The 18,354-nt window shown below is 39.3% G+C and overlaps 1 protein-coding gene across 18 annotated transcripts in view; it reads left to right on the forward strand.

The window, feature by feature from the left end:
- The window catches only part of FGGY (FGGY carbohydrate kinase domain containing), a 627,007-nt gene that overhangs the window by 392,381 nt on the left and 216,272 nt on the right, over positions 1-18,354 (forward strand). For 17 of the 18 annotated variants that reach the window (XR_007516666.1, XR_007516664.1, XR_007516665.1 and 14 more), the window contains 2 exons: positions 473-580; positions 15,909-15,970. Coding sequence is in view for 13 of the 18 variants with exons in the window: in XM_049879407.1 (XP_049735364.1) it covers positions 473-580; positions 15,909-15,970 (170 nt within the window). In the remaining 5 variants the exon portion in view is untranslated. The remainder of the gene's footprint in view (positions 1-472; positions 581-15,908; positions 15,971-18,354) is intronic. The other variant, XM_049879404.1, reaches the window with a different exon arrangement.

The following is an 18,354-nucleotide window of genomic DNA, read 5'->3' on the forward strand; positions in this document are numbered from 1 at the left end:
CAATGGCTGGTTTTTCAGAAGTAGATCATCAAGTGGACTTGAACGTCTAACTTTGTGGTTAGCAGATGAGAGCAATAACCGTTTGTACCACCCAGGGACTCTGGCCCAGATTCAAGAAGTAGCTGGATGTAGCCACAAAGCTACATTGCAGAGGGTGTGGATACAGGGAGGGGTGGAGAACAGAGAGCATTTGTTCAATCAGTCTGCCACAGGAGAGAGTCATCAAGGAAAAGTCAATTAGTATCTTTCCACTGCAGTCACTTTTGCTCCCCTGATATCTAAATGAATTTATCAGAAAGGTTTCCAAAAAGATACAGCCATAGCTTTCCTTGGGAGGGAGTCACTTTCCCACCACAGAAAGTATTGAATAAGAAGCTGAATGCCATTGTCATGGAAACAACAGGTGGGAGCATAAGACTCCCTCTACCTCTGAGGATCAGTGTTTTCACATACTTTGCTCCTTTTTTTCCAGATCAGCAAAGACCCAATTTTTGTACCAGGTGTCTGGGGCCCTTATTTCTCGGCCATGGTCCCTGGGTTGTGGCTGAATGAAGGCGGTCAGAGTGTTACTGGAAAATTGGTAAGTTGACACTTCCTGCAGTATAGTCCTGAACATTTTTGCACTCTTGATTAGCCTGTTCGGTCACACTATCCCTGTACTCACTGTCTGGTGAATGTGCAGACTCCTGAATTAGAAGAATTAATTCTGTCTTGGCATTGTTGTTGTTAGTTGCCATCAAGTGGATTACTTCTGACTCATGGCAACCATATGTGTGCGGAATAGAACGGCTCCATAGGGTTTTCAAGGCTGTGACATTTCAGAAGCGCATCACCAGGGCTGTCTTCCTAGGAACCTCTGGGTGGGCTCAAACCACTAATCTTTCAGCTAGTAGTCAGGCTCTTAACCGATAGCACCACCCAGTAACATTCTCTTTGTGTAGGGCCTGCACATGGTGCATGCGCAGCAGGGTTTGCTAAAGAAATAAATGTTGACCCAGCCAGTGATGAGTAACCCTTCTTCGCACCTGTGATTTGTCCCCACACCAACCCATAGCTCACACGGCAGTTAGAATGATATTCTACTTTGTGAAAATGACCATGTTGTTCCCCAGTGCAGATCCTTCAAAAGTTCCCCGTAGTCCTTGGGACATAATTCAAACTAGTTTTCTTTGTACATTATACCCTTTGTGGGCTATCCCCTCCAGTCCCACACTGAGACCTGCCACTAAAGCTACATTGTTCTCCTAAGTGCTTCATCTCGGGTCATGTTATTTAACTACTCTGAGTCTTTGTATATGCTTCACCACCTAGGGAGTTCTTCGCTACCTTGGTAACTCGTATCACAATCTATTACTCATATTAGTTTACAAATATTTTTTCCCCAGAAAACTGTGAGCTCTTTAAAGGCAAGGGCATTTAATACTTCTCTTTAAATGCACCTAACTCAGTGCCTGGTTCATAGAAGGTGCTTGGTAAAAATTCATTGAATGAATGGGGTTGTCTAATAGAGGAGACAGAAGATCCATAAAAGTGATGAGTACTATAACAGAGGTACAAGGTACAGGGTTGGCACAAAGCTAGGTCAAGAAACTCTACAGGGAGAACGCATTTGTGCTGAGTCTTAAATGATAAAAAGGCACAAGTGATACAAATAAGAGTGAGGATTCTCTTCTAGGGAGAAGAACTGGCATGTTCAAAGACATGAGAATGGAAAATATCAAGGCATATTTGAAGATAACTGCAAATAGCCCCAGATTTCAACTGTAGCATAAGCAGTTCTTACAGGATGGCTTACAGTGAAGGTTAAAGAGCTGAGCAGGGACCATGTCATAACAGGTTCTTGTAAAACATGCTGAGTAACTGGACTTTGTCTAGTAGACCAAGGGGAACCAGTGAATTGGAATAGTGGACTAACTTGGTCTAGAGCTCAGCTATTGAAAACTCTCACAAGCAGCAGTGAGGAAGAAGGCCTGAGGGCGCATGTTAGAGGCAAGGAGACCAATTTTAGTAAGTTAGTCCATTAATCCCGACAGAAAGTGATGAGAGTTTGAATGAAGACAGTGGTGACGATGACTGAAAATTAAGGTCAAGAGATCAGCAGGGCTTCCGAGGGATTTAATATGGAAGGCAAGAGAAAATGAGACCTAGGTTCAATTGCCCAACTTAACAACTTTTATATATTGTATTAGAACTATCCATTTATGATCTGATTCGCCTACCAACTCTTCCAGATGTTCTGCAAACAAAAAGTTATCTGATCTAAAGATGGATAGGAATGCAACTGTTAGTTCCATTTCTTATTATATTGCTATTTCATACAATAGCAGTTGCCATCAAGTAGATTCTAACTCACAGAGACCCTGTGTGTGTCCAAGTAAAACTGTGCTTCTTAAGGTATTCAGTGGCTGATTTTTCAGAAGTGGATCTCCAGGCCTTTCTTCCAAGATGTCGCTGGGTAGACTTGAACCTTCAACCTTTTGGTTAGCAGCCGAGAATATTAGCCATTTGTACTAACCAGGGACTTATCTATATTTAGCTGTCTCAAATTCTCTTTCAAAGTAGATGGAAGCATGTTTTGATGGATGGATCCAAAGAACACGTGCTCTTGGACCAGGCTACAGAGATGAATCAAATCAGTCAGACCCAGTCAGTTACTGGTTTTAAGGATCATATAGTTTGGTAGGAAAGCTCAATAAGTATGAAATAAATAACATTTGAGTGGTCTTAAAAACCAGTGCTAAAATGTTGACAAGGAAGAATCGATGTAGGTCTGAGGTACAGTGGTGCGTTCCACTCTCCTCTTTAAACTAGTCTGTGTATTTACACAAATTTGAAGTTAAATATCCTTTCCCTGTCTGTGACACATTGAAAATACATTACTTTCGACCCTTTTCAACCCCCATCATAGTATAAGCACCCTCAGCTGATCCAGAACTCATACAGGACACCAACCAGAGGCATTTCTAAACAAGGATAAAGATCCTGTTAACCAGCTCTTTGTGCAGGATGTGTTGTCCATGAACCTGTCCATCACCAAGTTTTCAGAAACATAGTATGCAACTTGGATGTAGTATCAGTGTGGAAATACTTTTCCAGCGTTTGGGTCAAAGTTTAATCTGTTACTATGGACATAAGCCATCTTTGTCCAAACATTATGATGTACCTTTGTGAAGTAGCATTGGTTACGCCTGTTTCCTGATCCTGAATTTAAATTAAAAATGTGGCCTCTTTTCTGCCATTACTAAAAATCTTCATAGTAGTCCACTATGGTTTTGACAGGAGTCCTAGGAATTGTTGGCCTTTATCTATTTAGTTGGCTTTGCACCATCAACAAATCAGAACACATTTGGAGCTCCACTTTGGACAATTCCACACATATAGTTTCACTGGACATGGGCAGTTGCACTGGACACAGGGATGGGGCATGATTAATCCGTGAGTTACAGAGAGGATAGTCTTAGGAAACCCAAAAGTTAGACAATGGGGCAAAACCTAAATCAAAGGCAAAAGAGACTGTCCAAAATAGCCGCAGTCCAAAGATGCCAAGCAGAGAGACAGAAATCAACTGTAAAATAAAGGAATGAAATACGAATAGCAATACTGATAGCAATAATAATAATTAGTCACTGTGCTAAAGATTGGAGCCATGGTAGCACAGTGGTTAGATGTTGGGCTGCTAACCAAAAGGTCGGCAGTTCGAATCCACTGGCCGCGCCTTGGAAACCCTATGGGGCAGTTCTACTCTTTCCTATAGGGTCGCTATGAGTTGGAATCAACTTGATGGCATTTTTTTTTTTTAAGTTTGTACTAAAGATTTAAATATATAATCTTGTTAATCCTTGAATGATATTCCTAATAATCAAAATGCCTGACATTCATTTGAAGGCATATTCTCCAGTCTTAATTCCAAAAGTTTTTCATGTAGTACCTCACTTAATCCTCTCAAAACTCCTATGAGATAGATATGCTGTCTGCATTTTACAGACGGAGAGCTGAAACTCTGTGAGGGATAGGGCAGCAAGCACAGCCTGGAGAGAGTCCCTGAGATGCTGGCATACGATAAGGGCCTTTTTCTACACATCGTTCCTACTTACCTTTCCTTAACATTAACTTATTCTGGATTTTTCTCTTGTGAATTTGAATTTCTGGTTTAACAATAGGTTGTTGTTGTATAGGGTACCATAAGAAGAAATTCATCGTTTTTGTTCTTTGTTTCGTATGTACATATGTCTCTAATATACCACACTTGAGAGGGTCTGCCTCAGTAATACATTGCTCCTCTTGTTTTTAGGTGCCATCAAGTCTATTTTGACTCATAGCGACACCACGTGACAGAGTAGAACTGCCCCATAGGGTTTTCTAGGCTGTAATTTTAACAGGAAGGAGCCCTGGTGGCACAGTAGTTAGGATGCCTGTCTGCTAACCAAAAGGTTGGCAATTTGAACCTACCAGCCACTGCAAGGAAGAAAGATATGACAGTCTGCTTCCATAAAGATTATAGCCTTGGAAACCCTCTGGGGCAGTTCTACTCTGTTTTATAGGGTTGCGGTGAGTTGGAATCTACTCAACGGCAATGGATTTTGGAAATCTTAATGGGAGCAGATCACCACGTCTTTTGCCCTCTGAGCTGCTGGGTGGGTTCAGACTGCTAACCTTTGGGTTAGCAACCAAAAGCTTAACCATTGTGCCACCAGGGCTCCTACATTGTCCCTAGTATCCACTAAACACACAGACATAAATATACCATCTATAGCAGAAGAGAGGGAAAATGCAAAAGGAGAGGGAAAAGGAAGTAAAGGTGAGAAAAGAAAAGAAAAAAATGTAAACTCTACGTTGGAAAAATGAAAGATGTCTCATTTTGACAAGTAAATACAGATATTCCATTGCAAAGCAAATCATTCCAAGTATGTGAGTAGATTGGTACTTTAAAAAAAAGTCTCCATCTGGTTAACTTCAGGAAGAAGAAAAAAATGACATTGGCTATTTCATGGCTTAGGAGCCCATGCATTTTCCTTTGACTGAGATTTGGACTCATTTTCACTTATTTCAAACTTGTGCTGCTGGTATTTTTTTCTTCCTAGAGAGGCACATGACCCCTCCCCATAGAGGATTAATTTCAGTTGCATCACTAAGCAACCATCCAGGATTGCCTCGTGCTTATCGATACTTTTTCCAGAAAAATTGTGCAAAAAACATTGCTTTTTGCCTAGACTTTTTCCACACAACACCAATCCCAGTGCAGACACTGCATCCACGTGCTAGATCTTGTTCCCAGTTGGACCATGGCCATCCTCCCTGCAAGAGCTCTGTTGTTGTCAGCTTCTGCCAAGTTGGCGCCTGACTGTTGGAGACCCCAAGTACAACAGAATGAAATGCTGCCTAGTCCTGGGCCATCCCCATTATTGGTTGTGGATCAGACCCACCTTTGTGATCCAGAGGACTTTACTGGCTGATATTCAGAAGCAGATTGCCGGTCCTTTCTTCCTAGTCTATCTTAGTCTGGAAGCTCCACTGGTACCTATTTAGCATCAAAGCAACATGCAGGCCTCCACCGACAGACGAACGGTGGCTGTACTTGAGGTGCATTGACTGGGAATCAAACCCACATCTCCCACATGAAAGACAAGAATTCTACCACCGAACTACCAATGCCTTCCAGGAGCTCTACTGTGTCCTTTTCATTCCACATCCAAGATATATCACCAGCCCATCTATTTTTGTTTCTCTCTACTCCCAGTACCGCTGACCAAACCACCATTGTCTTTACCTTGATCTCTATAAACTGAATCTCTTGCATACAACATATAGTTGGGTCTTGCTTTTCTATTCAGTCTTACAATTAAAAAAAAAGAAAAAAACCTGCTGTCATTGAGTTGATTCTGACCCATAGCGACCCTAAAGATAGCAGAGCTGCTGCATAGGGTTTTCAAGGAGCGGCTGGTAGATTTGAGCTGCCAACCTTTTGGTTAGTCTGTAGCTCTTAACCACTCCACCACCAGGGTTTCCAGTGTTACAATAGCTTCCTTTTATTTATAGTGTTTAAACTATTTACATTTAATGTAAAGATGAAAGGGTTGGATTTAGAGATTCCATTTTGCTAATTATTTTCTGTGGTTGCTTTTGTTGTTATTTTCTGTCTTTCTCTGTCCGTACTATCCAGCCTTCTTTTGGAAAAATTAAATATTTTTCAATTTTCAAAAATTCATTTTAATTTCTTTATTGGCTTTTTAGGTATCTTTTTTGCACTGTTTTTTAATGGCTGTTTTAACAGCAAACATCTTTAACTTTTCAGTCTACTTAGAGTAAGTATGTATCACTTCATGTAAAATATAAAAAGTGTTGAATGATACAGTTTCATTTACCAGCTCCTCCCCCCACCCATAGTTCTTTGTGCTACAGTTATTATATGTGTGATATCTACATTTGGTACAAATGGTTAAACACTCAGCTACTAACCTAAAGGTAAGTGGTTCAAACCTACCCAGAGGTGCCCCAGATGAAGGCCTAGTGACCTGCTTCCAAAAAATCAGAGCCGTGAAAACCCTATAGAGCACAGTTCTGCTCTGCAAAACGTGAGGTCACAGAAGTATGAGCTGGAATCAACTTGACAGCACCTGGTTGCTTGGGTTATAGCTCTTATGTGGTAGTTGTATGTGTGATATCTACATATGTAATAAGCCAAACAATACAATAGTTACTATATTTTTCTTTAAAGTCATATTTTTTTAAAGAAATTATGAGATATAAAACATAATCTTTTTGTATTTATCTACATATTACCATATCCATTGGTTTCTATTTCTTTCTGAAAACTTAAGCTTCTATCTTGTATCTTTTTCCTTTACCTTAAAGAATTTTCTTTAGCGTTTCTTACAGTGTAGGCAAAAAATTTCCGTAGTTTTTATTTGAAAATGTATTTATTTTACTATTTTGAAAAATATTTTTGCTCAATATAGAATTATTAACTGTGACAGTTTTTGTTTTTTTAATTCAGCACCTAAGAATGCCAGTATACTGTATTCTGGAATCATTGTTTCTTATGAGAAGTCAGCCGTCATTTGTATCATTCTTCACCTGTATGCAATGTGTTGTTTTTCGCTGGCTGCTTTCAAGATTTTCTCTTAATTTTTTATTTTTATTATGGTGTGATAGAGTGTGGTTTTCTTTGGCTTTATCCTTCTTGGGTATGCTGAACTTCTTGAATTTATAAACTGATACCTTTCACAAAGTTTAGGAAATTTTCAGCACTTACTTTTGAAAATAATTTTTCTGCCCCATTTGCTCTCTTCCCTCCTCCTATAACTCCAATTACACACATTTGGCTATTGTCCCATGGGTCCTTGTGGGGCTTTGTTAACTTTTTTTAGATACCTGTTTCCCTGATACTCTGTATTACTCTATTTTCAAGTTCATTGACTCTTGTCTGTTATCTCCAATCCACTGTATATTTATTTCAGATATTCTTTATCGATACTATTATTATAGTTTTTGTTTCTTTGCTGAAGTTTTCTGTTTATTAATTATGAAAATATTTTTCTTTACATTCTTGAGCATTAAGCTTCCCACTTTAAATCCTTGTCTTCTTGTCTTCCAATTCTAACATCTGTGTCACCTCGTGTTCAGTGTCCAGGAGTTAGCTTTTCTCTTAAGTATGGATAACATTTCCCTGTTATTTCATATGTCTAGTAATTTTGGATCATACCTTGGACATTGTGATTGATATATTGTACAGACTCTGGATTATTTTATGTTCCTCTCAACTGTATTTTTGTTTGTTTGCTTTTTTTAGCAAGTAGTTTACTTGGCCGAAATAAAACTCCAAATTTTGTTTCTCTCATGGTGGCCACTCACTGAAATCTCTGTTATTTTAGCCCTAGCTGGGCTACTTGTAGGAGCCCTGGTGGCTCAGTGGTTAAGAGCTCGGCTGCTAACCAAAAGGTTAGCAGTTCAAATCTACTCTCTGCTCCTTGGATACCCTATGGAACGGTTCTACTCTGTCCTGTAGGGTTACTATGAGTCAGAATCGACTCAATGGCAACAGATTTTTACGCTACTTGTAGTATTTCCCATGTACATGTATTTCAGAGATCATCCAGCTATTAGGGTAGCATTTATATGTACAATTAGGGGATCTCTTTCTTGGCCCTGCCATTTCTGAGATCTCTACCCACCTTCCATGTTTTCTAACAGCTCTGATTGCATTGAACTCTGGTCTCTCATTTCTTGGCCAGTAAGACTGGATATTTCTATTTGAGTATTAACCATCCTGCATGGCACTGAATGGGGCCTGCCCTTAGGCAAAAATCCATAAAATCAGAAAACACCCCTATTTTTTTTCCCGCCTGTCTACTCTACTCCAATTTCTACCTGGTTTTGATCAGTTTCCAGTGTCTTCAGATTATTGATTGGTATATTTTGATTAGCATTGAAAATTGTTATCTGTAAGAGAGTTGGTATGATATGAGATCCTCAACCATTATAGGAACCCTTGCCTTATTGTTTTTTTTAAGTAAATAGAATTATTTTACTCCCCTGATTGAAAGCCTTTTGTGTCTTCCAATTATACTTGTAATAAAATTTAAAGCCTTTAACATGGCCTGCTTTGCCTTACTTCTTACCTCTCTATCCTCATTTTACACTTTTTCTTCCTCACTTCATGGTAGTCTCACTCGGCTCCTGTCAATTCCTGACTATTTTATTTATTTGTGAATCTCAAGTTATTAGAATGATGCCCAGCACAAGGTAGCCATGTATCACATTACTTGTGTGAATAAATGAACTAATTAAGAAATTATAAATATGCACAAAGCTACGAAGTTCTGATGATGAATGAAACTGTTTAACCATGCATTAAATTAGAATTTATCTACTTGTAAATGGAGTTGTTCTATGTAAACCTAATATTAAAGTTTGAGAAAGCCATTGTTTATATTCCCATTTGGGAGTATTTGTTTATCTTAAGGACTGTTCAGTGTTGAAACCTACAATCCTTTTCAACAACGTGAAAGAAATTATCTAGGTTGGACTTTCTTCCTTCACTAGAATTTCAAGGCTGAGAAAAATCAGGCAAAGCATTTTAGGTTTGAGAGCAGAAAAATACGTAAGTAAAGAGTTTAAATTGTTTAGACGAAGAAGTGTATGCTGAGCAAATAATCCGAGGAGCTGGACTCTATGAAGAAGAATATGGCATCAGTATTGGAAGAAGACTCATTAACAACCTGTGATACGCAGATGGCACAACCTTGCTTGCTGAAAGCAAGGAGGACTTGAAGCACTTAACTGATGAAGATCAAAGACTACAGCCTTCAGTATGGACTACACCTTGACGTAAAGAAAAATCCTCACAACTGGATCAATAAGTAACGTCATGATAAGTGAAGAAAAGATTGAAATTGTCAAGAATTTCATTTTACCTGGATCTACAATCAATGCCCATGGATACAGTACTCAGGAAATCAAAAGATGCATTGCATTGGGCAAATCTGCTGCAAAAGACCTTTTTAAAGTGTTAAAAAGCAAAGATATCACTTTGAGGACTAAAGTGCTCCTGACCCAAGCCATGGTATTTTCAGTAGTCTCATATGCATGTGAAAGCTGAACAATGAATAAGGAAGACCAAGAAGAATTAATGCCTTTGAATTATGGTGCTGGAGAAGAATACTGAATTTACCATGGACTGCCAGAAGAATGAACAAACCTGTCTTGGAAGAAGTACAGCCAGAATGCTCCTTAGAAGCGAGGATAGCAAGACTTCGTCTCCTGTACTTTGGACAGGTTATCAGGAGGGACCAGTCTCTGGAGAAGGACAAGGGGCAGGTCAGTGAAAAAGAGGAAGACCCTCAACAAGATAGATTGACACAGTGAGTCAACGATGGGCTCAAACATAGCAACAATTGTGAGGATGACACAGGACCGGGCAGTGTTCGCTCTGTTATACAGAGGGTCACTATGAGTTGGAACTGACTTGAGGGCACCTAACAACAAAAAAAGCAGATGAAGAAAGGGATGGTACAAGTAAATGTAAATGGAAAGAAGGCAGTTGTGATAAGTGATGCGCATTTCTCTGAGCCTCGTGGCTCTTTATTCTCTCTGTTAGGTGAAGTAAAAGAGTGTCTCAAGAGTAATACATAAAATTGATTTTAAGAGAAAATGCCTATCATGTAGTAAGATATCTTTATCTTAGCAAAATTATTACAGAACCTAAAATTCTTAAAGTAATTCTATGTTTGCTTTTGTTATGTGTTTTTCTTGCCTGTTATAACCAATGCTTTTGATACCTCAGACAATACAGTTCTCTGTGTCATTTTACAAACATTTTGGCTATTCGTGATATTAATTTATTAGATGTTTTAGAAGTGGAATTGTAGATGGTCTTGTTTTACTTCCACATTTTATGGAGGTGCAGAAGAGGGAAGGGTCTTGTCCAGGGTCAGACCCTGGACCAAAACCGAACTCAGGTCTCAAGATCCTTGTCTTTTGTTTACTCTGCCATATCAAGGCCTAAAAGCTCAAATGTCTAAAGTTATCAGGCAAATAGCTTAAATATATAAACAGACTAAGCAAAGAAACACACTTTTCTTCCACAAAGAAGTTTTTCTTGAAGTTCACAATATTCTGGGGCTGAATTCTGTATTTCCTCCTTTGACAGAGAGATGGACATAGAGAAATGTATCTCTACTACAAGTAAAGCGTCAGTGCAATCATGATGATAAATTGATAAAACCTGGTGTCTGTTGTTGGGGAATGATAGGGAGTAGTGGGTTCTCTCACTACGTGCAGGGTGCATGCCTGATGAAGGGACTGGTCATCGCTCAGCTCCACCTGACTATTGCTGTGGAGGAATATGGGTGGTCCAGTGTTTTACATTCTTCAATTCTTCAAGAGAAGCCAGAATCTGAGTTTTAAGCGAAATTTTCAAATATTGACTCATTTTTAAAAAATATTATACAGCCTCATAAAAATTAAAAACTTTTGTTCATCCAAAATCTTTACCAAAAAAGTAAAAAGACAAGCTACCAACTTGGAGAATATTGTCAGAAACCACATAACCGACAAAAATCTAATAAACAAAATATATATAAAAATTTGAAAACAACAGAAAGACAAAGAACCCAGTCCCAAAATGGGCAAAGGAATTGAATAGACGTTTCACTGAGAAGGACATTCAAATGGCCACTAAAAGCATGTAAAGATGCTCAGCATCATTAACCATCAAATATGCACATCAGAAGTACAGTGAGATACTATTTCACTCCCACTAGGATGGCTAATATAAGAAAAACAGAAAATAACAAATGTTGGCAAGGATGTGGGGAAATTGGAACCCTTATCCACTGCTGGGTGGGAATGCAAAATGGTACAGCCATTGTGGAAAACAGTGTCATGGTTCCTCAAAAAACTAAAAACGGAACTACCCTGTGACCCAGCAATTCCATTCCTAGGAGACTTGAAAGCAGAGACTCAAACAGAGACTTGTACACCAATGTTCATTGCAGCACTGTTCGCAATAGTCAAAGGGTGGAAACAACCTAAATGCCCATCAACAGATGAGTAGATAAACAAATGTGTACATACATATAATGGAATACTACTCAGCCAGTAAGGGAAATGAAGTCTTGATACATGCTACAGTATGGATGGAGCTTGAAGACGTTATGCTGAGTGAAATAAGCCAATCACAAAAGGAAAAATGTTGTGTTAACTCACTTATATAAAAAGACAAGAAAAGGAAAACGTATAAAGACCAGGATTTATTAGTGGTTACCGGGGCAGGAGGGAGGGGGAAAGTGGGGGTTGACTGTGATGGAAAGATCTTATTGATTAAAGATAGAGTTGCAGAGGGTTGCTGTCAATAAGTTGTACACCTGTAAAAAGCTGAATTGGCAAAAGTTACATGTAGGTATATTTACATCAATGACAAAAAAAGAAAAAGAGTAGCTGCTGAAGCTGCTTATGTACCATCGAACACCTCGTGGGATTTGGTTCCTTGGTGTGAAGGTTTAGAGTCATGGTTTCATGGGACATTCCAGTTAATTAATCCCTAATAACATATTTAGTGCTTCTGTTCTACCTCCTAGTTTGATGCGTAGTGCCTGGGGTCTTAAAAGCTTGCAAGCAACTATCCAGGGCACAACAATTGGTCTCTATTCACCTAGAACAACAGAGAAAGAAGGAGAGTCAGGAATAGGAGGAGGATATGGGATGTGTCTAATTGCCTCCATGAAGAACTGCCTTCTTTGCCAGGAGACCAGAAGAACTGGATGGTGCCCAGCTACCAGTACGGAACGTTTTCATCAAAGATTCTATATTAGGATCCTGATCAAAAGGGGGAAATGCAGAACAGAATTTCAAATTTTCATGGACTCCAGACTTTATAAAGCCATAGAGGGTGAATGAACCCCTGAAACAACTACTCTGAGATAATCTTTAAGCCTTAAACTAAAAATATTCCCTAAAGTCTTCTTAAAATCAAACAGCAGTTTATTTTAACTAATAAAAAAGGTCTGTCTTGGGCATGATGCTGTTTTAAGAAGTATCTGTATGGGATCAAAGTGATGACAGCAACTTGAAAGATTAGGAAGCTTAGAGGGCTGTGAGTTTATGTTAATGAGAGAGGAACAACTCAGAAAGGGAAGGTGAGAATGGCTGCACAACTTGAAGAATGTAATCAATATATTAAATTTTACATGTAGAAACTGTTGAATTGTTGAATGTTTTGCTGCATATATTCTCAACAAAAAAATTTAACAATACTACTCATAAAAAAAATTATACAGCCCAAATAAAATACGTCTGTGAGCCAGATGCCACCTCATACTACCCATTTATGATCTCTGTATTATAGTGCATTTCCATTGCAAATGGAAATGTTCCAAATACAGTTCCACCTTTTTAAGAAAGGGCCTAAAAATCCTAAATCTTCTTTGAAGATTTACAGCCTTGGAAACCCTGTGGTGAAGTTCTCCTCTGTCCTATCGAGTCACTAGGAGTCAGAATCAACTCTACAGCGGTAGGTTTTGGGTTTTTAAAAAACCCAACCTTAGTTATATATTTCAGTATGGCCTTTCCCTCTTGACCTGGACCTGAAAGCCGTCCTGAATAAGACCTGACTGCATCCAGTTCCAGCTTCTTACCTAGTCACATCGTTTTTCGGCTTTTCTGCCTACTCTTAGAGCCTGCTCTTACAGCTGAAATCGGAGAAGATGTAAGAAACAAGAACATAGTTACAGGCAGCTGCTTAGCAAGGACAGTAATTATGGTAGAACTGGTTATTGCACTGGGAAGCAAATGACCACTAAGTGGACACAATGTTCTTCTATATATTGTGCTAAATTCATTAGAGAATAGAACATAAGCAGAGGCCAACCCTAGGAACAGGCGCTCCAGAAGACTGAAATAAGTGCTCAGTTATTTGACAAATTGGCCTGTTCTTTGTTAATTAAGCAGGGTGAACCTCTACCAGCAAATGCTGTGAAAAAAACAAAGTTCAGCTAACCCCTTGGAATCATGGTCGCCCAACTTTCTTTTGGTGGTATCCCCTCATCTTTAATTAAAAAAAAAAAAAGTTACCATCGAGTCTGTGCTGACTCAGCAACCCTACAGGACAGAGTAGGACTGCCCCATAGGATTTCCAAGGAGCGGCTAGTGGACTCAGACTGCTGACCTTTTGGTTAGCAGCCAAGCTCTTAACCACTGTGCCACCAGGGCTAAAACTGAAAGCCCACTATGTAGCAGGCACTCACAACCTTCCCTGCAAAGCAGATGTTATTGTCCCCATTTACTGTTGTGGAAACTGAGGCTCTGAGAGAGGTTAAGTAACAGTAAAGGCAGCATAGCATATAAGCACACACGACAGATTTGAATTCAAGTCTGTTTCTAAAACCCATGTTCTTTCCACTAAGCCACACTTCTCTCTTAGTAAGACCCAAATATTAAAGCCAGCCTTGACTCTGATTTCTTTATATTCTATCACTGGACAGTCAGTAAGTCTGTTTTATTTTCTTTAAAATGTGCCTTATTCATTCATTTAAGATGCCAAGCATTGTTCTAGGCACTGAGAAGTGGGGGATAACGGGGCTCTTGGTTTAAACGAACTCAAGGGGAGGAGATAGACATATAAACTAATGATCGTAAAAGCACTTGATACGTGATACAACAGAGTGAGGACAGGGAATATTTGTACCTTATATTCCAACTGCCAGCCATTGATCCTTGTCTGCATTCCCTGCCTGGGCTATCTTCCTGCCAGAGTAACTTGCCTTAACTTTTCATCATTTTGCTCCTTAAATGAAAATAATCATCTATGGCCCCCAATCTAGTAAAAGTATAAACACTTACCTGACTTTCAAGACCCACTGTTTCTAACCCCACTCTCCTTATTGATCCATATTTCCACAGCTTCATTTATTCTCTGATTTAGCATATAGTTAACATAAATGGTTCCTGCTTTTTGTAGAATTTGTAGTTTGTTGGTAGACATCATTCAGGAAATTGTACCAATAGGTACAAATGTAAAGCATGGTAAGTGCTACCATGGAAGAATACATTGTGCTATTAGATCACATGGTGGACCCCCGTTATAGCTCGCTCATTCAACATTTATTCAACAAATATTTATTGAGCACATGTGATCTCTGAGTCCCTGAGTGGTGCACATGTTTAATATACTTGTCTGGTGACTGAAAGGTTAAAGGTTTAAGTTTACCCAGAGGCCCTTGGAAGAAAGTCCTAGTAATCTACTTACAGAAAATTAGCCGCTGAAAACTATATGGAGTACAGTTGTACTCTGACACTCGTGGGGTTGCTATGAGTCAGAAATCAACTCAGCAGCTGGTCACTGGTATGATATGCCAGGCAAGGAGCTAGACCAATTCCCCTACTGCTTACACCATGTATGTATTTTCATCTTCATGGGTCTATTCAACATGGCTTCCTTTCTGGCTTGACTTTCCTCCAGCCCTTTACTCCTTCAAACTCTGCCTGTTCTTGGCCTCTCAGCTGAAGCCTGTCTTCCTGCAGCTAAATAATGACTGCCAAATTATTGACCCTTATTTTCTGCTACTATGTATTTCTTATTTTCCACTGGATTCCCTGAGACTAGGACAGTACCTGGCATATTAGGCATTCAGTAAATACTGAATAACTGCATTCATGTACGCACACATGCTGTGTCTTGTGCTTCCTTCTGGAATCCTGTTGTGATTCAACAAGCTCTTTTAAACCCCCCTTCATTTAACCCCTAAAGCACTTCCCATAGAAATTAGCATCAAGTCAAGTAGTGAGTTTAATTATCCATTACTGATCCCCCTAGTTCATTTCAATGATCCCACTGAGTTATAAACTCTATGAAGATCCAGAATATGCCTTGTCACTACTAAAACCCAAGATTGAACCTTGTTGTTGCTAGGTGCAATTGAGTCAATTTTCGACTCGTAGCAACCCAATGTGACAAAGTGGAGCTCCCTCATAGGATTTTCTAGCCTGTAATCTTTAAGCGAACAAATATCCACTGGCAGATTTCAAACTGCCAACCTTTCTGTTAGCAGCCGAGTGCTTAACTGTTGGGCCATCAGGGCTCCTAGTCAGTAAATATTCAAAACTTGCAAAACTACCCCACTGAAATGACCAGTTATTTTTGTATTATTTTGAAATACTCCTGCAGAATGGCATAAATGGAATTCAGCAACTTATACCTGGAGGTTTAGTAAACAATGTGGGAGAATCATTAACAACAAGGACTTCAGATACAGAGACACCTCAGTGAAAGACCTAGATCTGCCACTTACTCCTCTGTGCACTCGGACAGTCACTTAATCTCTTTTAGACCTTTTTAATACTTGTATGTCTTTTTTTGGCGTAAACATAGATCCGAGAAGCTATAAAATTGACCTGTCTCCTTTGTTTTTCAGATAGAGCACATGGTGCAGGGCCATGCTGCCTTCCCTCAACTACAAGCCAAGGCTGCTGCTAGGTAACTACCCTCTCTGTTCCCCCTACAACCTTCTCAGGTGACTGCATTGAGGACATTCACTTTGGGCAGCTCTGTGATTTTCAGATCCTATGGCAATGAAAATGCCTGGCAGTACTTGGTTATAAAATAGTCAACCAGATGATCCTGAACATATATGTATTAACTTTTTAAATTATTGAATAAAACATAAAGAACCTATAGATTCCCCCAGAATATACCCAGGGACCATTGATGAGAAACTCTGACATAGAAGTGTTATGAATTTTGGAGTCAAAACTTCTTAGATTCCTGTGACTGTACAGCAATGGGTCTAGATTTTGTTTTGGTTTTAGGTATGTGACAGGAGCCCTGGTGACTCAGTGGTTAAGCACTCCGCTGCTAACCAAATGGGAGGCAGTTGAAGTCCACCAGCCACTCCACAGGAAAAAGATGTAGCCAGTCTGCTTCCATAAAGATTAAAAACAAAACCAAACCCATCTAGATTCTGACTCATAGTGACCCTATAGGACAGGGTAAAACTGCTGCATAGGGTTTCCAAGGCTGTAGTCTTTATGGAAGGAGACTGCTACACCTTTGTTCTGTGGAGTGGCTAGTGAGTACAAACCACCAACTTTTTGGTTAGCAGCCGAGCTCTTAACCACTTAGCCACCAGGGCTCTTTCCGTAAAGATTACAGCCTTGGAAACTTTATGGGGTAGTTCTACTTTGTCTTAAAGGATCGTTATGAGTCAGAATTGACTCGAAGGCAACAGGTTTGGTTTTGGTTTGGTTAGGTATGTGACCTTAGGTAAATTATTCAACATTTTAGAGTTTGTATCTTCAAAGGATAATAACTGATATGGATTGATTTCCAGAATGTATTGTTAAGTGAAAAAATTGAGTGCAAAGGAGTATCAATAATATGCTTCTTTTCATGGATCAAAGAAGGAGATAGAAGAATATATATGTCTATCTGCTCACTTATGCAAAATAAATACGGGAAGGGGAACCCAGAAATGAATAAGATTGGTTATGTATAGGGAGTGGGTAGGAATGAGACAGAAGGATTGAGTAAGGAAATAGGGTAGTAGGAGAGAGCAAGGTTTTTGTGAGTATATCTTTTTGTAAAACTCTGCTCTTCTGTGGTAATATTTAGTTGATTGATAGATGATAGGTAGGTAGGTAGGTACATAGATACCATGATGTGATGAGGGGCATGCAAAATGAAATACAAACAGTAAATTATAAACATAACAGTATTACAAATGAATAATGTAGCCATACTAAAGAAGGCAGGAAAGAAAAGAAGTAGGCTAAGTAACTTCGGAAAAGAATATTTTGACAATATGCTGTATGGCTAAAGATAAAAATAACTTTAGATACATATTGTACTCTAATTTGTAAATTTTTTATGGAAGTATGTGTTTGGCATTCTGAAAGTATTTTATGTGTGTACTACAATTGAGGAAACCCTGGTGGCATAGTGGTTAAGTACTATGGCTGCCAACCAAGAGGTTGGCAGTTCAAACCCACCAGGCGCTCCTTGGAAACTCTACGGGGCGGCTCTACTCTGTCCTATAGGGTCGCTATGAGTTGGAATCGACTCGACGGCAGTGGACTTTACTACAACTGAGCAAATAAATAAATGTATTGTGGACAATGAGAGCCAGGTTTCTCACTGTCAGTTTCCAATAAGGAAAGAGGAATACTAGGAAAAGCCCTAGAACCAGTAAGTGAAAATCAGAGGTGTCCATCTGAGCTTGTGATTTTTAATATTTATGCAGATAGATATAAGTAGAAGTCAAGACAGATGTGTGTGTTTGTGTGTGAGTGAGTATACATGAGGCCCTGGTAGTACAGTGGTTAAGAACTTGGCTTAAGAGCTTGGCTGCTAACCAAAAGGTCGGCAGTTCAAATCCGCTAGCCACTCCTTAGAAACCCTATGGGGCAGTTCTACTCCATTTGTGTATGCTTATAATTATACATACGTATATTTCCTCGCTTTCTCTGCTAAGATGGCCTAGAAGCAATGACACCCTACTAGCAGTGACACACATAAGCACCCAGGTCTTGGATTCTAAATATCATTCTCCTGGTTCTCCAATAAAAAGAACCAGGACTTTTTGGAAAAATGATCAATTCCAGGCCTGAGGCAGGGAAAACACACGAACATCTTATGGTGCCCAAAAGTAAGGACTTGGACAAAAAGGAGTTGGCAAAAGACACAGGAACTAACTTGAAGGAGCTCCCAGTGGCCTAATCTGAGATAATTTGAGAAAAAAAAATACATAAAGATAGCATAAAATAACCATCCATGCGTCCATACTGATTTAAATAAATAATTGAAGAAATAAATAAATGGAAAGAAGGCACAGACCATGGTGGACTTGCAATTAATAAATGTAG

This window comes from Elephas maximus, chromosome 3 (genome assembly GCF_024166365.1).
Source record: "Elephas maximus indicus isolate mEleMax1 chromosome 3, mEleMax1 primary haplotype, whole genome shotgun sequence".
NCBI classification, from domain to species: Eukaryota; Metazoa; Chordata; class Mammalia; order Proboscidea; family Elephantidae; genus Elephas; species Elephas maximus.